The following is a 25,343-nucleotide window of genomic DNA, read 5'->3' on the forward strand; positions in this document are numbered from 1 at the left end:
GACCCTACAGCATCTGGAGGTGAGAAAAGATAGTCAGGCTGCAGGCTGATTCTTCAGCTGTAGACACTGGCTCCTGAGCCTTCTGATGCCATCCGTATTTAAGTTCACTACTCCCCAGTCCTGATGCTTTCTGACACCAGGTTTTGCTTCCTTTTTTCTTTCCTCCTGAGTAATTCCATAATTTCAATTTTCCTCTTTCTTTCCCCCAGTTCAGTCTGTGATACAAGATCTTTCCCACTAAGAGTCTAGGCACGGTGGCCTCTGCTACTACCCAGCTTAGACAAGGCTTGCCAGACCCTATCGGCTCTACTGTCATAGTGGGACATTTTTAAGGGTACATGAGCCAAATTATATATTATTTTGGAAGATTATCACAAAACATGCAAAAAAGGTCACCTTTAGCAAACATTCATGATAACCACCCCATGGGAAAGGACAGTGGAGTGACTCATTCTCTCTACTTTTGACCACTTCTCCAGATAGAAAATATCAAGTCTTTGGGGTTTCCATCAGGAGCATTACCATCTCCCTGTAAACTTACTTCATTAACCAGAGTTCTCACCTATGCAGAAGCCTGTCTGCTGACCAAAGGATTTCCTGAAGTAGTGTTTATGTTTCAAAATCAAAATTTTAAACTTTTCCAAGAGGAAAATCTGAGATGATTTCATACATGTGACCCTCTGAAACCTACTCTAGCTGAATCGACTAACACATCTCAAAATGTCACAACTTGAAGGCAAGTTGCCTGATAAGTTCCAAAATTCCCTGACTTCCATGGCTTGTCTTTATCTCCCACGAGCCTTTCCAAGGGCCTACATATAATTATAGAGAAAAACAAGTCTTGTACTACCTATACCAGCATAAAATGCACCTGTCTGTAGCTATGGCAATGAAGAGTTTGCATGAGTAAGCTCTCTCACTGCTTTAAATAAACCCAAATATCTCCACTTTTAAGTCATTTAAAAATACTTGTTTACCATGTGTGTGCATGCACGTGTGTGTGTGTGTGTGTGTGTGTGTGTGTGTGTGTGCCTCTATGTGCTTATTTTTGCACCTGTGCAGAGGTCGGAGGACAACTTAGGGTGGTTGGTTCTTTCCTTCCTCCATGTGGATTCTGAGGACTAAACTCCGATCTACAGGCTTGGCAGCAGCTACACTTGTGCTGCACTGAGCCATTAGTAGCCCTTGTAGAGCCAAGATTTTATGTTCTGTCTCTTTTTTATTCTCTTCAGTACTTTGCATTAGCACCTCCCACTCTATTTCTTGGTTATGATTTTCCTTAGAAAGCTTTATCATCCTTCTTGGAATCTTGACCTCAGGAATCTCAACCTATCTTTGAAACATCAATAAGGTGCTTCCATAAAATGGCTCACTTACTGTCATCCACACCAAGGAATCCCTTTATTTACCACCGCTGCCTCTTCACCGACTGTGCCAGTCAGCAAGGTGAGATGGTGTGAGCCATATGGTGAGAGTACTCCAAGACATGGAGCTGGCATCATACGGCAGTTTTATATCAAGTTCCTGTGCTCACTGCCACCTTGTTCTCTGAGAAGGTAATCATGCAGAGTGTTTATTTGGGAAGAATGAATTAGTCTTCCTTAAAGGATTTTTAATGGAATTGACTGGAATCCGGGTTCTGAATAAAGAATATTAAATACAAACAGCAAATAGACCAAGACGAAAGTCAAATTATTGAATGAAGATAGAAAACTGTGCAGAAGAAATAGAAGTTTGGAGAAAAGTGTATCAAGGTTCTAGATGAAGAGGAGTCTAAGAAGTGAACAAAAGATTGAAAAGACAAGTTGAATTCATATCTGAATGGGAGGCTGGAGTAGTCATGCTACATTCATAAGCTTGAAGAAAAAATCCATAAGGATGAGTTGGTTTTGCTTTTTTTTCCCTGAAAACTTGTGATGATCTGAGACAAATCTGAATCTGCCTGAATGATGTTTTGAGGAATTCTGAAGTATTTTATATTTTCAGTTTGAAGTCTGACTTAGAGAGAGAAAGCTGCTGTTTCATCAGGCTAATCCCTAGAAGAGGGTGAACAAATCCACTTTGAATGTCTATAGATCTAAGAAGTCACAGAACACAATTCCCCAGAGCCTAGTTAGTGAACACTTACAATACCTGATTCCCTTCTGTCTCTATTAGAATAGACCAAATTAGTACAGCATTGGGCTCTATAAAATCTGAGATGTTTCACTGTTTTCTTTATGCATTAAACACTCTTGCCACTGATAAATAATGGCCGCTATAGAAACAATTCTCAACCTGTGGGTCATAATCATTTTGGGGTTGCAAATCAGATATCCTACATGTATATTATTTACATTACAATTCATAACAGTAGCAAAATCATGGTTATGAAGTAGCAATGAAATAACTTCATTTTTTGGACCACCACAACATGAGGAATTGTGTTAAGGATCACAACACTGGGTAGGCTGAGAACCACAGGTGTACAGTAAAGCATGGTTTCTAAGAAGGTGTATCTGACTCTGTGAACAGGGCCCCTCTGCTTAGAAACTCCTTCACTAAAGAAGTCTAAATGTGTCTACCACTTTTGTAAAAGTTTCTCACACTTCTGATTAAGGACAAGAAATCACCTATTAAATTTAACTCACCTAATTATATTCTATAAGTGTTTTTTTAACAGACAAAACCAACAAAGAAAAGAGTAATAATAGTAACAAAAATGTGGAAGTTGGAAGCGGGATGGACCAGTGAGCCTGAATATTCCCAACATCGAGACTAAATTTACTTTCCCCAACTGTAGACCTTAGAACTCCTCTCTATTTACTTTAACTTGAAAAAAGTTAAACATCAGAAATTTAATTTGGGAATGGCTCAGTGATTAAGAGCAATTGTTTCTCTTACAGAAAACGCAGGTTCAGTTCCCAGAACCCACGTTATAGAGGTCTCACATCCTATAACTCTGGATCCATGAGATTCAATCATCTCTTCTGACCTCTGTGTGCTCCTGCATATATGCAGAGAGCATACGTACACATATGTACATACACATAAAATTAGCTTTCTGTGGTCATCCAGTCTGTGGTCCTTATGAACACAACAAGGCAATTACATATAAATTGACAGTGCTTGAAACCTCATGAATAAGACCTATAAAACCTGAAGCCATATGGAATCCCAGCATTGGAATGGATGCGGAAATGAAGTCTTACTTGGAGCTGTTGGGAATAGATAGCTTCCGGAAGATGATTTGGTTTTCTTCAAGAGCATGGCCCTTGATAGAGCCAGCACTACAGTGTTTGGTCACACACCTAAGAGTATATAGACACACCAATGGACTTGATGGATTTTTAAAAATTGAGGACACAAAGTTGTGTGGGCATGAAATGGGGAGTGGATCTGGGATGAAATGGGAGAAAGAATTGAAAATACAAAAGACTTAATACTTAAAAAAACTACTGAGCACGATATTGTTTGACTACAGTCCCTGCAGTGGAGAAATGGAGATAAGACTGTCTCTTGGGCTAATTGACCAACCAATATAGTGAGCTACCATTTCAATGAGAGACCTGGTCTCAAAAAAGGCTAGGAAAACAGGTAGGGAAGCCACCCCTACATTGAACTCCAGCCTCCATACACATGTGTGTGCGTCATATGTACTCATTCACACCCTGCTCATGTATACCCCCACACCACAAAATGTCTTAGAGTAAGCAAGGGACTTTGGTTATCACTCTTAACCTTCAGTTTAGGTCATTGCAGATTCTGAATTACATTTTCCTTGAGGGAAGCTGAAAAGAAAAAAATCTTTGTGAACTGCCAAGTTCCTGTTGATTATTTTGTCATTAACAGCAAGAGATCTCCCTTATGTGTTCTTCAGTAAGTAGCTCCACTCCCAGAGGGGCCCCAGGAAATAAAGCAATTATATCCCACTCTCTCTAATTTGAGCTAGGTATGGGGTTGCTGCCCCCTGAGTCCTCTTGAAGGTTTAAAAAATTATAAATCATGCCAATTTTCAGGAGTTCTGACCCAATGCATATTGCTACATCTATTTTGTTTGACTGTGAGCTTACAATTCTTTTGCTGAAGTGTGATATGGAGGTCCTTGTAGATCCCATCTGTTTTACCACCCTCAACGTCACCTTGAAATAGATGGGAGAATTTTGCCATTTTTTTTAGTTGAAGGTATTTGTTCTCATCACCTAAGAGGTCATATGAAAAAAGATATAGAGACAGATGTTAAATGATTATTGAAGTGTCTGTGCATTTGTGTGTGTCCATAGTGTGATATTAACTGTGAATTCCATGTCTAATATAGAATGTCAATAACTCAAGGTGTAAATTTGTCATAAAACTGACTATCCAAATTTTGAAAGGATAGCATGAAACCTAATCCATACATAATAATTTCATTCAAAATTAGTCTTTATCTATTTCTTGAGAAGAGAGTGGAAAATATCCCCTCTTGTTTAATCTTTATCTCTCAGTATATTTTGGTGGGCTTTCAATGTTCACTTTAATTTATCGGAGCTATTTTCATGGGTGGTTCTAAGACCAAATGGCATGGGGGATAAATAAAGAAGTTATCATTTATTTTAAAAATGTTGGAAATGTAAATTAGAAAAATACCAGTTAAAAACAGCATCAAAACAAAAGAATAGAAACAATAGAAATAAGCACTCCTTCTGTTTGGGTATGTACACAACAAGAACTCCATTTCCTCCAGCTGCTGTATTTGACTAGAAAAGTCAAGAATTTCTAGGACTTGAAAAGGGATGATGCAATTGGGTTGAGGAAGTACTCGACAAAGGATTTGAAGGAGGAACAGTCTTTTCCTCCCTTTTCCATGAAGGATAAAGGAATTCTGAACATATTGAGTGTGAAGAGCTATTCGTAAAGAGCTGGAGCCAGATTACATGCGATGTCAGGCAATATTTTAGGTTTGCTCCTGAATCTTCTACATCAAACGCATGCACTCGCCTCTAGATCTCCAATTCTTGATATGATAAGTATCAAAAGAGCCCAATGTGGGTCCAATCATTTTAATCCAACTCTTGAAAATAAGGCATTTGCCCACTTGTGTTTCTGAGGCAGGCATAAGGCAAACAGATGGCTGCAGATCATCTACTATTTCTTTAATTATTTATTCACTTGACGTTACATCCTAATTACCTAATCTCAGATTCCCACCATGAACTCCCAAAGTAATGCTTCCCAGATTCTCCACAAGATGTTGGGTTGGTTTACCTTGAGCTGACCATCACTATCTTGTGAGTATTGACAAAAGCTCCTGGCTTGTGGTGAAATGAACAAACTAACTGGCTCAAACATGATAAGGCTTTTGTTGCATAATAGCCATAGACATTTCCCTTTCACATCTCTATCTCATTTTATTTCCAAAAAAGAGAAAATGAGCTTCGTCAGAAGGAATAATCAGAGCACGGCATCTGAGTTCATCCTCCTGGGGCTCCCCATCCAGCCAGAGGACCAAGGCTTATACTCTGTCCTGTTCCTCATCATGTACCTGACCACGGTGCTGGGGAACCTGCTCATCATCCTGCTCATCAGGCTGGACTCTCACCTCCACACCCCCATGTACTTCTTCCTCAGCCACTTGGCCTTCACAGACATCTCTTTCTCATCAGTCACAGCTCCAAAGATGCTCATGAACATGCTGACACACAGTCAGTCCATCTCATATGCTGGGTGCATCTCCCAGGTGTATTTTTTCCTATTTTTTGGAGATCTTGACAGCTTCCTTCTGACCTCCATGGCCTACGACAGGTATGTGGCCATCTGCCAGCCTCTGCACTACACCACCATCATGAGTCAGAACCTCTGTGTCCTGCTGGTAGCTGTGTCCTGGGTCTTGTCCTTTGCCAGTGCCCTTGTGCACACCCTACTGCTTGCCCGCCTCTCTTTCTGTGGGGCCAATACTCTGTCACACTTCTTCTGTGACCTTTCTGCCTTGCTTAAACTGTCTAGCTCAGACACCACCATCAATGAGCTGGTCATCTTCACTGTGGGAATGGTGATCATAACGGTGCCATTGATATGCATTCTGGTTTCTTATGGCCGCATTGGAGCCACCATCCTGAGAACTCCCTCAGCCAAGGGAATCAGCAGAGCCCTGTCCACATGTGGGTCTCATCTCTGTGTAGTTTCTTTGTACTATGGAGCCATTATTGGTTTGTATTTTTTCCCCTCCTCCAGTAACACTAATGACAAGGATGTCATTGTGGCTGTGCTGTACACTGTGGTCACACCCATGCTGAATCCCTTTATCTACAGTCTGAGGAATCGGGACATGAAAGGAGCCCTGAGAAATACCCTCAGCAGGATAGTGTGTGCATAGTGATGTGTGGTCTTTCCTGTTGATTGACGAAGGCTCCTCACTCCCACCCATGCATCTTTCCCCTTCTGAGTTGCTGCCATTGGTGAATGTTGATGAGGCTTCTTTTTGCAGTTTGCATTGTTCAGTCAGGGTAGTCTTCCTGTATAAATTGTTGTCAGTCTTCAAAGTCTTTGGGAAGGTTTTTCTAAACACATCTGTACATTTTCCCTCTGCCTAGCATTCATGCCTTACAGGCACTTAATATCCTCTTGTTGATCCAGGCTTTTTCTCCTCTTTCTTAGATAGTTTATAACCTCTTAGAGCAAAGGTTTTGCTCCTTCTCATGGTAGCAATAAGTGTCCTCTGAAAGAGTCACTGTTCCATTTTATTTACTTTTATAATACACTTGGAAAGGAAAATACAGTTTTTGGGGGGGTTAGAATTTTATTTCATTTTATGTGTAGGAGTGCTTTGTCTGCCTGTATGTAAGTGTGTGACACATGTGTATGTCCAGAAGAGACATTGAATCCCTGGAACTGGAATTACAGATGGTTGTGAGCCTCCATATTGGGGCTGGAAATGCAACTTGGGCTCTGGAAGAGCAGTTATCTATATATCTATATATCTGTTTTTAATTCCTCTATTATTTATCAAATTTTATTTTTTATTTCAATTAACAAATATGGCAATGTCCATTTGCAGGGATCCAAGTAATGTTTGTATAAATACACACAATTTGGGTGCTCAAATAAGAGGAAGTGTGGTTCCTCAAACACATTACTTCTTTGAGGTGAAAATACTCAAAATATGTCCTGTTAAAATATACAGAATATAGCCGGTACGTTGGTGGTGCACACCTTTAATCCCAGCACTCGGGAGCCAGAGGCAGGCAGATCTCTGTGAGTTCGAGGCCAAGACTGGTCTACAAGGACAGCCTCCAAAACAATACAGAGAAACCCTGCCTCGAAAAACCAATATATATATATATATGTATATATATATATATATGGAATATTATGACTGCTTTTAATCACACTATTTAGCAATAAAACATTGGAACTTATTTCCTATTCCGACATTTTCTGTTTTCCCAAGTTATAATTTCCCATGAAAAATAAAAATACTTCAGACATACGAGTAATGTCTATACTAAATATTTTCACTATAGTCTAAGGATTAGGGAAAGGCTCAACATTATCTGCCTCAAAATTAATTAGCCTTGTCACTTGAGGAAAAGGCCAAGGTAAGGTTTCAGACAGAATTAATTTAAGCCCCAAGTGTGAACAAGAAGTAGATTAGAGCCTGATAGTGCTAGCAAGGTACAGTAGGCATGAGAGCAGTGAGCATAGAGATTATATCAAAAAGCTTCTAGTTGGTGGGCAAATTTAGTCACCAAGTATGTATGCTGAACAAAGCTGGGCTGGTTGCAAAAGCCAGGACCACCTAGACAGAGTTCACACAGCACTTGAGAGTGGAGTAGTTCAGCTGTATTTATTATCTAATAAGGGAAATGTACATCTATGCTCAACTTCAATAAGGTATTTGCTTCTTTCCATCATATGTGGTAAAAACTTTTGTCTTCAGTTCTTTAGAAAACACATCTATGCAAGACAAAGATCCTTATAGTCACTGCTGTCAGAAGATTCTATGATATATTTTCCATATGTATTATTTTATCTAGTTCTAGAAGCTTCTATAACACAGGATATTAAAGCTGCGAGGTTTCTAACTAGCCCCATTCTCAAGCTAGCAACATATGGTAGGCGTGGAATTTAAATCACTATGGGTACGAAATCAAATCCCGAGTTATGAATGTCTTCAAAATCTTCTCAATTACTCATTTTGCCCAAAATTTTACTTGAATGTTTATAAAAATATTAATGTACCCTAGAACACACTCAACTATATAGATATATATAGAGAGAGAGCAATATGACACCACTAGAAACTAGTAGTGCTACAACAGCAAGACCTGAACATCCCAACACAGATGAAGCAGAAGAAAACAACCTAAAAAAATAACTTCATGAGGATGATGGAGGCCCTTAAAGAGGAACTAAAACATTCCCTTAAAGAAAGGGAGAACAAGACAAAGAAAAAAATTGGATAAACTGACAAATCCCTTAAAGAAAACCAAGAGAAAGCAATCAAACAAGTGAATGACACAATTCAAGACTTGAAATTTGAAATAGAGGCAATAAAGTAAACACAAACTGAGGGGATTCTGGAAACGTAAAATCTGGGTAAACTTTCAGGAACCACAAATGCAAGCATAAACAACAGAATGTAAGAAACAGAAGACAGAATTGCAAGCATTGAAGATACAATAGAGGAAATAGATTCATCAGTTAAAGAACATTTTAAATCTGGTACATCTTTAACACAAACTATGCGGGAAATCTGGGGCACCATGAAAATATTGAACCTAAGAATAATAGAGATAGAAGAAGGAGAAGACATGGGAAACATATTCAACAAAATCATAGAAGAAAACTTTCCCAACCTAAAGAAGGATATACCTATGAAAATAAAAGAAGTTAAAAGAACACTAAATAGACTGAACCAAAAAAAGTCTCTTCATCACATATTAATCAAAGTAAACATACAGAATAACTAAAGAATTTTAAGAGCTGCAAAGGAGAAAGGCCAGGTAACATATAAAGGCATACCTATCAGAATTACACCTGACTTCTCAATCTAAACAGTAAAAGCCAGAAGGTCCTGGTCAGATGTTATCTCTAGATACACTACGGATCAGCCCAGAGAGCCCAGACTACTTTACCCCCCAAAGCTTTCAATAACCATAATGGATAAAGCAAGATATTCTATGATGAAACCAAATTTAAACAATATCTATCCACAAGCCCAGCTCTACAGAATGTACTAGAAGAAAAACTCCAAACCAAGGAAGACACCTTCATACAAAAGAACACAGGCAATAGATAAGCTTACAGAAGCAAATCCCAAAGAAGGAAACTGAACACACAATGCCATCACCACCAACAAAAACAAAAATAACAGGAACTAGTAATCACTGGTCTTTAATATCCATTAATATAAATGGTCTCAATTCACCTATAAAAAGATAGAGGCTGACAGATTGGATACAAAAACAGAATCCATTCTTCTGCTGCATATAAGAAACACACCTCAACCACACAGACAGACATTATTTCAGAGTAAAGGGTTGGGAAAACATTTTCCAATCAAATGGACCCGAAGAAAAAACTGGTGTAGCTATCCTACTACCTAACAAAATAGAATTCAAACTAAAATCAATAAAAAAGATAAAGAAGAGAATTTCATATTCATTGCAGGATAAATCCTTCAAGAAGAAATCTCAATTCTGAACCATCTATGCCCTGAACACAAAGGCTCCTTCATTTGTAAAAGAAACATTACTAAAGCTTAAATCACAAATCAAGCCCCACACATTAATAGCAGGAGATGTCAATATCCCGCTCTCACCACTGGACAAGTCTGCCAGACAGAACTTTAACAGAGACATATGGGAACTAACAGATGTTTTGACTCAAATGTACTTAACAGACATTTGTATAACATTCCACCCAAACACATAAGAATATACTTTCTTTCCAGTACCCCATGGAACCTTCTCAAAAATAGGCCACATACTCAGTAACAAAGCTAACCTCAACAGATAATGGAGTAAATCTGTGTACCATATTGAGTCGCCAGAACTTAAAGTTAGAATTTAACAGCAACATTAATTTCAGAAAGCCCACAAACACATGGATATTGAACAGTGATCAACTGAACCACCACTGGGTCAAGGAAGAAATAAAGAAAGAAGTAAAAGACTTCCTAAAATTTAATGAAAATGACTGCACAACATACCCAAAATGAAAGCAATGCAAAGAGGAAAGTTCATAGCACTAGAACCCTACATAAAAGAAGCTGGGAAATGATGGGGAAAGTCCTTCTATATGTACATAAAGCACTGTTGGACAATAGGGAAGCAAAATAGGTGGGACTAGGAGTCAAGGAAGATTCTGGGAAATGTAGTCAAGAGTGTGGGTCACCACATGATCTCAAGGGAAGAAAGGATGTGACAGGAGGGTGTCCTTGGAAACATAAGCCCTTATAAAAAGATATATTAGTAATTATTGGTTAATAATTACATCAGAGTTAGTCATTAAGAAACCATAGCAAATGGCCAGGCCAATGACATTATAATTAATATAGTGTCTTGTGTGTTATTTTGGGGGCTAAAGCGGCGACAGGACCCGGGCAGAAATCCTGCAACAGGAAAAATCCCACACTAGTGAAATAACGGAACAATTGAAAGCACTAGAACAAAAAGCAGCAAATTCATCCAGAAGGAGTAGACAGCAAGAAATAGTCAAATTGAGCAAAAAATCAATAAAATAGAAACAAAAGAAACAATGCAAAGAATCAATGAGACAAAGAGTTGGTTCTTTGAGAAATTCAACAAAATAAACAAACCTTTATCCAAAGTAACCAAAAGTCAGGGAGAATATCCAAATTAACCATTCAGAAACAAAAAGGAGAACACAACAACAGAAACTGAGGAAATTCAGAGAATCATCAGGTCATACTTCAAAAACCTGTGCTCCACAAAATTGGAAAACTTTAAGGATACCGACAATTTTCTATGTAAGTACTACATATCAAAATTAAATCAAGAACAGATAAACAACTTAATTACACCTATAACCGCTAAGGAAATAGACACAGTTATCAATCATCTCCCAACTAAGAAAAGATGGTTTCAGTACAGAATTCTACCAGATGTTCAAAGAACTACCATCAATACTTCTCAAATTGTTCCACGCAATAGAAACAGAAAGAATATTGCTAAACTCTCTTTACAAGACTGCAGTTACACTGATACCCAAACCACACAAAGACACAACTAAGAAAGAGAATTAACAGGTCAATTTACCTCATGAACATAGATGCAAAAATTATAAAATACTGGCAAACTGAATCCAAGAACACATCAGGAAAATCATCCACCATAACCAACTAGGATTCATCCCAGAGATGCAGGAATAGTTCAACAAACAAAAATTCATCAGTGTAATACACCATATAAGCAAGCTGAAAGAAAAAAAAACACATGATCATCTCATTAGATGCTGAAAAGCCTTTGATAAAATTCAACACCCCTTCATGTTAAAGAGAGAATAGGGATAAAAGGAGCATACCTAAACATAATAAAGGCAATATACAGTAACCCAACAGCCAACATCATACTAAATGAGGAGAAACTCAAAGCAATTCCACTAAAATCAGGAACAAGATAAGGCTGTCCACTTTCTCCATATCTATTCAACATAGTATTCAAAGTTCTAGCTAGAGCAATAAGACAACAAAAGGAAATCAAGGGGATACAAATTGGAAAAAAGAAGTCAAACTCTCACTATTTGGTGATATGATAGTTTGCATAAGTGACCACAAAAATTCTACCAGAGAACTCTTACAATTGGAAAATGCCATAAGTAATGTAGCAGGACACAAGATCAACTAAAAAATCAATACCCTTCATATATACAGATGATAAATGGGCTGAGGAAGAAATCAGAGAAATATCACCCTTTACAATTGCCACAAGTAACACAAAATATCTTGGGGTAACTTTAACTAAACAAGTAAAAGATCTGTGTGACATGAATTTCAAGTCCTTAAAGAAAGAAAGTAAAGATGATACCAGAAAATGGAAAGATCTCCCATGCTCTTGAATAGGTAGAATCAACATAATAAAAATGGCAATCCTACTAAAAGGAATCTACAGATTCAATGTAATCCCCACCAACATCCCAGCACAATTCTTCATAGACTTTGAATGAATAATACTCAACTTCATATGGAAAAAAACCATGATAGCCAAAATCATCCTATACAATAAAGGATTATCTAGGGGAATCACAGTCCTTGACTTCAACCTCTACCATAGAGCTATAACAATGAAAACATCTTGGTGCTGGCATTAAAAAACACATATGGTTCAATGGAATCAAATCAAAAACACCCACATACCCATCAACATCTAATTTTTAACAAAGAAGCTAAAAATATAAAATGGAAAAGAGAAAACATATTCAACAGATGGTGCTGGTATAGCTGACTACCAACATGAGAAGAATGCAAATAGATCCATATCTATCTCCATGCACAAACTCAAGTAAAAGAGACCTCAATATAAATCCATCCACAGTGACCCTTACAGAAAAGGAAGTGGGAAATACACTTGAACACATAGGCACAGGAGACCACTTCCTAAATAGAACACTGGTAGCATGGACACTGAGAGAAACAATTAATAAATGGAACTTCCTGAAACTGAGAAGATTTTGTAAAACAAAAACACAGTCAACAAGACAAAATGGCTCCCTACAGAATGGGAAAAGATCTTCACCAACCCCACATCTGTCAGAAGGCTGATCTCCAAAATATACAAAGAACTCAAGAAACTAGATGTCAATCTACCAAATAATCCAGTTTCAAAATGGGGTACAGATTTAAACAGAGAATTCTCAACAGAACAATCTCAAATGGTGGAAAGACACTTCAGATACTCAACACCCTTAGTCACCAGGAAAATGCAAATCAAAACAACTCTGAGATTCCATCTTACACCAATCAGAATGACTAAGATAAAAAACACCAATGACAGCTTATGTTAGAGAGGTTGTGGAGAACTGCTGGTGGGAGTGCAAACTTGTACAGCCACAGTTGAAATCACAATTTCTCAGAAAATTAGGGATCAACCTACCTGAAGACCCTGAAATATCACTCTTGGGTATATACCCAAAGGAGGCACATTCACTCCATAAGGACATTTGCTCAACTATGTTCATAGCAATATTATTCATATTAGTCAGATCTTGGAAACAACCTAGATGACCCTCAACTGAATGCATAAAGATAATGTGGTACATTTATACAATGTATCGCTACTCATCAGTAAGTAACAATGGCATCCTAAAGTTTCCAGGCAAATTGACAGAACTACAAAAAAAAAAACATCTTGAGTCAGGTAATCCAAAATCAGAAAGACAAACGTAGTATGTACTCACTCATAAGTAGATACCAGACATAAAGCAAAAAATATGCAGTCTATAACATACAATCTCAGAGAAGATAGAACACTCTTCCAGAAACAGATGGAGGCAGATGCAGAAATCCACAACTAACCATTGAGCCAAGTTCCTACAGTACAATTGAAGTAAAGGAGAAGCAATAATATGAACAAAGGAGTTAAGACCATGATGGGGAAACCCACAGAATCAGCTCACTGAATAACCCCCTGCATCTTATCAGACCACCATGCATTAACATTAGAATTCAACAATAACACAAATCGCAGAAACCCTACAAACTCATGGAGATTGAACAATGCACAATTGCGCCATCCCTGGGTAAAGGAACAAATAAAAAAAGAAATTAAAGACTTCCTCGATTTCAATGAGTTATATTCTTTGTTGGCTTGGCTGATTTAGGGAAAAGGTGTTACCTTTTAGCCATGATGGGTAGGATCTCAGAGATCCACACATCTCTTCTTCTGGGTGTTGGGATTAAAGGTGAGCGCCACCACACTGTGCTCAGCAGTGCACAATATAGAGAACTTACTGTGGGTGCTTCATTACCAGATATGCCCCCTCTGTGCTCTGTCTTGAAAGTGAGAGTTTCTATTTAAAAAGTAGTCTACAACATGGCCAATGTGACAATATAATTGTCAGAGTAAATGTCTTTCAATCCAGAGGTGATAATTTAACACACACATACTCACCTTATGACTAACAACTTATGTGTACATGATACTGTTTATTGTGGTGATATATTATTTATGATTTATTAAAGCTTGCCTGAAGATTCAGAAAGCAAAGCCATGTACAAGCTATAAAGGTCAGGCAGTGGTGATACACACCTTTAATCCCAGCAGCCACACTAGCTAGCCAGACAGTTGTGGCACACACTTTTAATCCCAGGACTCAGGATTAAGATGTAGTGGGATCTCTGCTAGTTCAAGGCCATGCTGACTATATCAAATTTACCCAGTCCTAAAAGAAACATCTTACACAAAGGTGATCTCAGCACTTGGGATCACGCACCTTTAATTCCAGCACTAGGAAATGGAGACAGGAGTGATATGGGTGGGCAGAGAAAGGAATAAAATTCAGAAGGAGACAGGAACTGAGAGGCTTATATCTCAGAGGATTTGTGGAGACAGGATTGCCATATCAGTTGGGTAGAGTAAGATCTACTGGCTTGACTACTTTGCTTCTCTGTTCTGCTTGAAGCTTGAACCCCAATATCTGTCTCTGGGTCTTTTAATTTTCATGTTACAGTTTATAATGAGATAAAAGCTGCTTTTTGAAAAATAAAAGTCAATTGAATCCCTAAAGTGAAATCAATGTCCCTTTACCCAATTAATGCCATAAGATAAAAACTATGCCAAATGTCATCAGGTATTAGAATAGTAGACTATTAGTAGGTGCTTTGGACCAGTTTTTATAATGATTAGAGATTTATCTTCCTTGAGAGAATATTGCACAAGTGTTGAGTGTGAAAGCCCCTGCCTTACAGTATGATTTCAAGCACAGCTTCTTTAATTGTGGGAGGTCGCACGTTGGTGAGGGTAGTGAAAAATTGGGTGACAGTAAACGGACCCTGGATGTGCAATAACCAAAAATTAATTCAAAACCAAACGGTAATGAATCTGTGGAGTTTATGGCAGTGCTTAAGTCACACTGCACTGCTACACTGCCATCTTGGTGCTGAATACACCATATGTGCGTTGTTGCTGGAGTCATTATATCAAGCCACACAAACCCAACAAGTGCTGCCCAAAACACTTTAGTTCATATTCAAGATTACTATTTGCTGTAAGCTTTCAATTCCTATAGAAATACAGCGGCCTAATTGTAGAAACAAAAAGATTTACTATTTAACTACCACAATACTTCAACATGTAAGTATCAATTTGGTGTGTTTTTGTATTGTACTAAGAAGCATGTCTATCTCTTTAGCATGAAAATTTCTTTTCGTCTTTAACAGATGATAAATGTTGCATGTATACCAGATAATTGTTTTAAAATAAATTTCTTTGAGTCTTATAAAACCAAGTAGAATTTTCATATTGCTCTGGTATTTTGTACATGTAATGGATGTCAGTCGAATCTACTCCGCATCCCAACATTCCTCTTCTCCAATGTCTTACCTATCTTCCCACCATTTTTTCTCTCCTAACTCTATGTGTTTTTTTTTCCTCTAAACGTACTGAATCCATTTTCTGCTGCCTATATATGCATGGATATGAGACTATCAGGGACCACCACCTCCTAGAAGAAAGCTCACTCTTTTTTTTTTGTTTTTTGTTTTTTTTTAAATATTTTTTTTATTTTCCATTTTAAATTTAGATAAGAAACAAGGTTGCTTCACAAGTCAGTACGAGGTCCCTCTCCCTTTCCCTCCCCTCCTCCCATGCCCGCCCCCCAGCCCCCCCCCGTTATCCCCTCATTCCCCCAGGGAGGGTGAGGCCCTCCATGGGGGTGTCCATAGTCTGTCATTTCATATAGGGCATGGCCTAGACCCTTCCCCAAGAGTTCAGGGTGAGAGTGCACCTCACATTGTTCTATGGGAGTCCAGAGACCGTGTGTATACTTGGGATGGGTACTGATCTGCTGTCCAAGGCTCAATAGATTACCTAGGCCTCCTCACTGACACCCAGATTCAGGGGGTCTTGATCAGTCCCATGCTGGATTCCCAGGCTGATGCCTGGGATTCAAGAGTTAACCTTAGTCTGGTCAGCTGTTTCTGGGGGTTCAACCAGCCCAGTCTTAATCCCTTTGATCATCAGTCCTCCCTCTCTGATACTGGCTTTCTTGAGTTCAGCTCAGTACTTAACCAGCCAGTAAATGAAGTTACTGTTTCCCAGACTCTCTGGCCATAGGATTGTAGGCTGGCACTCCCCAGATCTATGACTAAAATCCATATATGAGAGAGTACATGCCATGTTTCTCTTTTTGTGACTGGGTTACCTCACTCAGGATGGTTTCTTCTAGTGTCATCCATTTGCCTGGGAATCTCATGATTCCATTATTTTTTTCTGCTGAATAGTACTCCATTGTGTAGATGTACCACATTTTCTCTATCCACTCTTCGGGTGAGGGACATCTAGGTTGCTTCCAAGTTCTGGCTATTACAAATAAAGCTGCTATGAACATAGTGGAACAGGCATCTTTGTTATATGAATGGGCATCTTTTGGATATATGCCTAAGAGTGCAGTTGCTGGGTCTTGTGGTAGGTTTATCCCATTTTTCTGAGGATTCTCCATACTGCTTTCCAAAGTGGCTGAACCAGTTGGCACTCCCACCAGCAATGGAGGAGTGTCCCCCTTTCACCACATCCTCTCCAGCATAAATTGTCATTGGTGTTTTTGATTTTAGCCATTCTGACAGGAGTGAGATGGTATCTCAGAGTTGCTTTGATTTGCATTTCCCGGATGGCTAAGGATGTTGAGCACTTTCTCAAGTGCCTCTCAGCCATTTTAGACTCCTCTATTGAAAACTCTCTATTTAGTTCTGCAGCCCACTTCTTAATTGGGTCCTTTGCTGTTTTGGAGACTTGCTTCTTGAGTTCTTTGTAAATTTTGGAGATCAACCCTCTGTCAGATGTGGGATTAGTGAATATTTTTTCCCATTCTGTGGGCTGCCTTTTTGTCTTGCTGACTGTGTCCTTTGCCTTACAGAAGCTTCTCAGTTTCAGTAGGTCCCATTTATTAATTGTTGATCTCACTGTCTGTGCTACTGGTGTTATGTTCAGGAAGCTGTCACCTGTACCAATTCGTTCAAGGGTACCACCCACTTTCTCTTCTAAGAGGTTCAGTGTGGCTGGATTTATGTTGAGGTCTTTGATCCATTTGGACTTAAGTTTTGTGCATGGCGATAAACATGGATCGATCCGCATTCTTCTACATGCCAGTCTCCAATTATGCCAGCACCATTTGTTGAAGATGCTTTCTTTATTCCATTGTATATTTTTAGCTTCTTTGTCAAAGATCAGATGTTCGTACGTGTGTGGGTTAATACCCGGATTTTCAATTCGATTCCATTGGTCTACCTGTCTATTTTTGTGCCAATACCAAGCTGTTTTCAGGACTATAGCTCTATAATAGAGCTTGAGGTCAGGGATAGTGATGCCTCCGGACGTTGCCTTGTTGAACAGGGTTGTTTTGGCTATCCTGGGTCTTTTGTTTTTCCATACAAAATTGATTATTGTTCTTTCAAGGTCTGTGAAGAATTGTGCTGGGATTTTAATGGGGATAGCATTGAATCTGTAGATTGCTTTTGGCAGGATTGCCATTTTTACTACATTGATCCTACCTATCCAAGAGCATGGGAGATCTTTCCATTTTCTGAGGGCTTCTTTAATTTCTTTCTTTAAAGATTCAAAGTTCTTACGATACAGGTCTTTCACTTGTTTGGTTAGCGTTACCCCAAGGTATTTTATGTTGTTTGTGGCAATTGTAAAGGGTGATGTTTCTCTGATTTCTCTTTCAGCCCTTTTATCATCTGTATATAGTAGGGCTACTGACTTTCTTGAGTTGATCTTGTAACCTGCCACTTTGCTGAAGGTGTTAATCAGCTGTAAGAGTTCCCTGGTAGAGTTCTTTGGGTCATTGATGTAAACTATCATATCGTCTGCAAACAGTGAAAGTTTGACTTCTTCCTTCCCAATTTGTATCCCCTTGATCCCCCTATGTTGTCGTATGGCAATAGCTAGAACTTCAAGTACCATGTTGAAAAGGTATGGAGAGAGTGGACAGCCTTGTTTTGTTCCTGATTTTAGAGGAATTGCGTTGAGTTTCTGTCCATTTAGTTTGATGTTGGCTGTTGGTTTACTGTATATGGCTTTTAATATGTTTAAGTATGTCCTTGTTATCCCAGATCTCTCCAAGACTTTTATCATGAAGGGGTGTTGGATTTTGTCAAAGGCTTTTTCAGCATCTAGTGAGATGATCATGTCATTTTTGTTTTTCAGCTTGTTTATATGGTGGATTACGTTGATGGATTTTCGTATGTTGAACCATCCCTGCATCCCTGGGATGAAACCTACTTGATCGTGGTGAATGATTGTTTTGATGTGTTCTTGGATCCGATTTGCCAGTATTTTATTGAGTATTTTTGCATCAATGTTCATGAGGGATATTGGTCTGAAGTTCTCTTTCTTGGTTGTATCTTTGTGTGGCTTGGGGATCAAGGTTATTGAAGCCTCATAGAAAGAGTTTGGCAAAGACCCTTCTGCTTCTATTGTGTGGAACACTTTGAGAAGAATTGGTATAAGCTGTTCTTTGAATTTGTGGTAGAATTCTGCACTGAGGCCATCTGGACCTGGGCTTTTTTTGGTTGGGAGACTTTTGATGACAGCTTCTATTTCCATAGGGGTTATAGGTCTATTTAAATTGCTTATCTGTTCTTGATTTAGTTTTGGGAAATGATAGCTGTCCAGGAAGTCATCCATTTCCTTTAAATTTTCGAATTTTGTGGAGTACAGGTTTTCAAAGTATGACCTAATGATTCTCTGGATTTCCTCAGAGTCTGTTGTTATGTCCCTCTTTTCATTTCTGATTTTGTTAATTTGCGTGTTCACTCTCTGCTGTTTGGTAAGTTTGGACAAAGGTTTGTCTATCTTGTTGATTTTCTCAAAGAAACAACTCTTCGTTGCATTGATTCTTTGTATTGTTTTCCTGGTTTCTACTTTGTTGATTTCAGCCCTCAATTTGATTATTTCCTGGCGTCTACTCCTCCTGGGGAAGTTTGCTTCTTTGTGTTCTAGAGCTTTTAGCTGTGATGTTAATTCTCTGGTATAACTGTGTTCCTGTTTCTTCATGTGAGCACTTAGTGCTATGAACTTCCCCCGTAGCACTGCTTTCAAAGTGTCCCATAGGTTTGGGTATGTTGTGTCTTCATTCTCATTGAATTCGAGGAAGTCTTTAATTTCTTTTTTTATTTCCTCTTTGACCCAGGGATGGTGCAGTTGAGCATTATTCAATTTCCATGAGTTTGTAGGTTTTCTGCAATTTGTGTTGTTGTTGAATTCTAATTTTAAGGCATGGTGGTCTGATAAGATGCATGGAGTTATTCCAATTTTTTTGTAGCTGCTGAGGTTTGATATGTTGCCAAGTATGTGGTCGATTTTTGAGAAGGTTCCATGTGGTGGTGAGAAGAAGGTATATTCTTTTTTATGTGGATGAAATGTTCTATAGATATCTGTTAATCCCAGTTGGGTCATTACTTCTATTAGACCCTTTGCTTCTTTGTTGAGTTTCTGTCTGGTATTCTTGTCTAGTGGTGAGAGTGGTGTGTTGAAATCTCCCACTATAACTGTGTGGGGCTTTAGATGAGATTTAAGTTCTAATAATGTTTCTTTAACGAATGTGGATGCCTTTGTATTGGGGGCATAGATGTTCAGGATAGACACTTCATCTTGGTGGGTTTCACCTGTGATGAGTATGTAATGACCTCCTTCATCTCTTTTGATTGATTTTATTTTAAAGTCTAGTTTGTTAGATATTAGGATTGCTACCCCTGCTTGTTTCTTGGGTCCATTTAATTGAAAAATTTTTCCCAACCTTTAACTCTCAAGTAATGTCTGTCTTTGAGGGTCAGGTGTGTTTCTTGTATGCAGCAGAAGGAAGGGTTCTGTCTTCGAATCCATTCTGCTAGTCTGTGTCTTTTTATGGGTGAGTTAAGGCCGTTAATATTGAGAGATATTAATGACCATTGATTGCTCATCCTTCTTCGATTTGCGATGGTTGTTGTTGGTGGAATTATGGGTGGAGTTTCACCCCTTTGTTCTTTTGGCTGTTGGTAGAGAGGGATTCTCTAATGCTTATGTTTTTCTGGTTGTAGTTAGCTTCCTTGGGTTGGAGTTTTCCTTCCAAAATTTTCTGTAGGGCTGGGTTAGTGGACACATATTGGTTGAATCTAGTTTTGTCATGGAATATCTTGTTTTCTCCGTCTATAGTGATTGAGAGCTTTGCCGGGTATAGTAGTCTGGGCTGGCATCCATGGTCTCTTAGTGTAGGTAGAATATCTATCCAGGACCTTCTGGCTTTCAGAGTTTCCATGGAGAAATCAGGTGTAATTCTGATAGGTCTGCCTTTATATGTTACTTGACCTTTTTCCTTAGCTGCTCTTAATATTCTTTCTTTATTCTGTATGTTTGGGGTCTTGATTATTATGTGGCGAGGGGATTTTTTTTGTGGTCCACTCTATTTGGTGTTCTGTAGGCTTCTTGTACCTTCATTGGCATGTCTTTCTTAAGGTTGGGGAAGTTTTCTTCTATGATTTTGTTGAATATGCCTTCTGCCCCTTTGAGGTGGATTTCTTCTCCTTCTTCTATACCTATTATTCTTAGGTTTGGTCTTTTCATGGTGTCCCATAATTCCTGGATGTTCTGTGTTAAGGATTTGTTGGATTTAAGGTTTTCTTTGGTTGATAAATCCATTTCTCCTAATGTATCTTCAACACTTGAGATTCTCTCTTCCATCTCTTCTATTCTGTTGGTAATACTTGTATTGGTAGTGCCTGACTGTTTGTCCAGCTTTTCTATTTTCTGCCTTTCTTCAGATTGTGTTTTTTTAGTGTCTCTATTTCAGTTTTCAACCCTTGCAGCGTTTGCATTGCTTCTTGCAATTTTCTGTTTATCTGTTCGTCCGTTTGTTGCCTTTATGAATTTTTTGGTTTGTTCTTTCTTCCATTTCTTGCATTTTTTGGTTTGCTTTTTGTTCCATTTCTTGGATTTTGTGCTTTGTTTCTTCTTCCATTTCCTGCCTTTTTTGATTTGTTTCTTCCTCCATTTTTTTCATTTTTTGCTTTGTTTTTTCTACCATTTCTTGCATTTTTTGCTTTGTTTCTTCTTCCATTTCCTGCCTTTTTTGGTATGTTTCTTCTTCTAATTCTTGCATTTTTTGCTTTGCTTTTTCTTCCATTTCTTGCATTTTTTGCTTCATTTCTTCTTCCATTTCGTGCCTTTTTTGGTTTGTTTTTTCTTCCAATTCTTGCATTTTTTGGTTTGTTTTTTCTTCCATTTCTTGCATTTTTTGGTTTGTTTTTTCTTCCATTTCTTTGAGGGATTTTCCAATATCCTCTTTTAGGGCCTCTATCATTTTCATGAAAGTGCTTTTAAGGTCGTTCTCTTCTGCTTCCGTCGCATTGGAATATTGGGGTCTTGCTGGTGTGGAGTCTCTAGAATCTGGCGGTGTCATATTTGTTTTTATGTTGCTGACTGTGTTTTTGTACTGTCTCTTTCCCATCTCTTCTTCTAGTGGGTGCAGAAAGAGCCCCTTTCTGGTCTGGGGACCAGAGTTCCCTTTTGGTGGGTGCTAGTAAGTCCAGTATTCTGGTGGTTCTTCTATACCTTGTCCAAATGCTGGTCCGTGGGTAGAGAAGAAGAACAGGAATCTGGGGCGCTTAGCCTCCTACCTGGTCCCCTGGACCCTATGCTGGGTCCTGTTGTACCTGATCCGGAACAGCTACTCCCCTGGTCTCCCTGGCTCCTGTAGTTTCCTGGTCTCTTTGGTGGGAGAGAAGATCTGGAGTCTGGGGTGCTTGGCTCCCGCCGGGATTGGGAGCTCTGTGCAGTTCCCAGGCGATCTGCAGGCTCTGGAACACAGGCCGGGAAGCCGGCCTGTTTACCTGATGATGCCAGAGGGACAGCTACTTCCCTGTGCTCCCAGCCTTCTCTAGTTTCCTGGACTCGTTGGTGGGAGAGAAGATCTGGAGTCTGGGGTGCTTGGCTCCCGCCAGGATTGGGAGCTCTGTGCAGTTCCCAGGCGATCTGCAGGCTCTGGAACACAGGCCGGAAAGCCGGCCTGTTTACCTGATGTTCCTGCCGGGATTGGGAGCTCTGTGCAGTTCCCAGGCGATCTGCAGGCTCTGGAACACAGGCCAGGACGCTGGCCTGTTTACCTGATGCTCCCGCCGGGATTGGGAGCTCTGTGCAGTTCCCAGGCAATCTGCAGGCTCTGGAACACAGGCCGGAAAGCCGGCCTGTTTACCTGATGATGCCAGAGGGACAGCTACCGAAAGCTCACTCTTAGTAACAGTTATCAATAGCTCCTTAGCAAAGGGTGGAATGCCATGACCACCTCCCTCCTCTATGTTAGGATTTAGTCTGGATTGAGCTTGTGCAAGTCTGTGAGTTTTGTATAAACTTCTTCCACGCCTCTTATGATCTGTCCACTCCCCCTTCCACATTGATCTCCAGTGAGTAAGAGTGAGGTATGCCCCATGTAAGGCTAAGCATTCTGTAGTTTCATAGTTTTTTATAGTTTGGCCAGCTCTCAATCTCTGTGTTCATCTCTATCAACTTCAAAACAAGCTACCCTGATGAGGCTTAGAGGTCCATTTATTCATGGGTATAACAATAGCTCATTAAGTCATTAAGAATCAATTTAATACTGTGGCCATTTAGCAGAGTAATAAGTGGGTTTTTCCCTAGGTCCATGCCCCTGATAATAATGCAGGGATAGACTTCAACTTGTGGAATGGACCTTAAATCCAATCAGAAAGTTATTGGCTACTTCCATGACATTCTTGCCACTATTGCACCGATGGGCTTGTCTTGCCAGATCACTCATTGTTGTACCACACAGGGTTCATAGCTATATAAGAGCAATGAGGACTTTTTTCCTCTGGTGGTATGCACAGAACCTTCCAGCACTATGAAAGCTAGCCGGCAGGGATGAAGCTTACAAGAAAATACCAGCTTGGTGCTTTTCATGACTTCAAGTATGCGGTGTCTATCAATAAGATCATATTGTCAAGTTCTGGAGGGTAGACAAGAGCATTAGTAATAGTCTGTAATGACTGGGCCTTCCTGGAACTTCAATGAATAACTCCCAAAGAGGTAACACATTCCTGACACTGGGATTTTTATCTGTAACCCTGTGGTGTCTAGGAGGGCATCATTGCCTGGTTGTAGAATAACTCTATTACATTATTTTATATGTGGGTATGTATGTATTTTCAGCAGCTTCCACCATAGTAATTTTCCCTATGACTTTTTGAAAGATTTTTAATGTTAGTTATCCCTCAGTCTATCCTCTTCTTACCTTGCCATCCTATCCCATTCCCATTTAAGCCTTACTTTTCCATTATTCCCCCTGAACCTTTATAACACTGAATTGAATCTGTACATTGCTCTTGATGGGATGGCTATTTCTGCAATATCAAGGGAGAAATTTAGATCTTCAAACCAACTGGTAGTTTTTTTGACTGAACAGAATCTAAAGTGTTAGAACAATGACAAGTGATGGCCATCAGCATCCCTTGGGGGTCCTCTGTATGCTCTGAACTGACAGAACTCCTTACTGCCACAACAATACTAGGAAGAGCGAAGTCAACACTCTCTTATCTCTCTTACTTGGTTTTGGGTTTGTTTGAAATGAGTTCGATACCAAATGTCTTAAGACATATACTACAGTGTGGGTGAGTTAGAAATCAGCCTGGAGAAAGAGAACACTGTTCTACAGCATCAACATTCTGCAGGGCCCCGAGGAACTCAGGGAAACACAAAGTCTTGGACTCCATCCCAGAAACACTGATTCAGAATTTGTGCCTATGAATCTCAGGACCGGACTCAGTGTAAAGCAAGTTCTCTAAGAATACTTATGAGTACTAAGTTTTGAGTTTGGTTTCATTTCTCATTTAGGAAGCCAGTATGTAAATACAGGTTGGTCAGTGTTGAGAAAACTAATGATACTTTCAGAGAATTTTCATCATTATTTAGTAATATTTTACAAAGGGCTGTCTTAAAATCTTCTTTTCTTAAGGCATGAGTAGGAATTTGCAAATACTGGCAAATCCCTGGAGATACCTTGACCTCACACAGGACTTCTAAACCTTCAGAGTTGCTGTAACATTTTAAACACTGGCCAGAGAGTAAAGCCCTTAAGTAAATACCCTTATTTAAGTAGCAAGAACTTTGCATTCCTTGATGGCAATTGATTCTTAGAGATTAAAGAAAACTTGCCTAAGTCTTCATAGGGAGAAGGTTGGTATATTTTAATATTCTGAGGTGTGTTTAAGCCCAAGAGGATGACGATTCTTCAAAAGTGCCTTAAATATGGGACAGCAGGCTGTGTATAACTACTATTTTGGACTTCCCTTCTAGAAGAAACAAGTAGATAATCAATTTAACATTTGCTAATTCAAAGCTCTTTATTTAGAAAGAACAGTTTTAAAAGAGAGGCAGCAATAAGGAAGGATTTATAGGCAAGCAGTGGACAGTAGCACACCAAATGTAATAGTCAAAATCAGAAATACCAGCTTCTTATGTCTTCAAATGTTTTTTTCTATTTATCAGATAATTTAAACTGTTGTAATGCATTTTAGATACAGAATCAAATCTACAAACAAATACAGGAAGAGTCTTTCATGATTCTCACCCGGTGGTCCCAGGAATCTGTAGTTTTGACGAGCAGTGGACACATTCCAACATCTCCCATGAGCCCTTGGAAGATCATGGGAAGCTGGGCAATCATCACAGAAGCCTAAACACTGAATTTCTTTTGTTGGGCAATCCTTCATCTATTTTTTCTCTCCTAGAATGTAACTAACATTCTTTGCTTCCTCACTTCTAAACTGCACTTACTCCTATAAACATGAGAGATACATCATCTGTCATGATTGTGATTCATCTATGAACAGATATCTACAACAGTGGTTCTCAGTCTGTGAGTTCTGACCCCTTTGTGGATCACACATCAGATCTTTACATTATGAATCATAACAGTAGCAAAATTACAGTTATGAAGCAGTAAAGAAATAATTTTCTAGTTAGGAACCACCACACATAAGTAACTGTATTAAAGGGACAAAGTATTAGGAAGGTTGAGAACCTCTGCTCTAGAGTGAAATGTCTGGAAAGCAGGGCCTTTACCTATCTGGTGCTATGTCAGAGCTAGAGCTTACGAACATAGTGACTATTCTGAGAATATCCACTGAATAAACAAATTTAGGGCAAAGCTGTTTC

At 39.1% G+C, this 25,343-nt stretch overlaps 1 protein-coding gene across 1 annotated transcript; it reads left to right on the top strand.

Moving 5' to 3' along the window:
- The first annotated feature begins 5,389 nt into the window (after positions 1–5,389).
- On the top strand, positions 5,390–6,334 carry LOC121132766 (olfactory receptor 50-like). The gene has a single exon (XM_040735667.1). The coding sequence runs from the start codon at positions 5,390–5,392 to the stop codon at positions 6,332–6,334; it is 945 nt and encodes a 314-aa protein (XP_040591601.1).
- Positions 6,335–25,343: the final 19,009 nt, after the last annotated feature.

Source organism: Mesocricetus auratus, unplaced genomic scaffold (genome assembly GCF_017639785.1).
Source record: "Mesocricetus auratus isolate SY011 unplaced genomic scaffold, BCM_Maur_2.0 Super-Scaffold_100047, whole genome shotgun sequence".
Taxonomy (NCBI): Eukaryota; Metazoa; Chordata; class Mammalia; order Rodentia; family Cricetidae; genus Mesocricetus; species Mesocricetus auratus.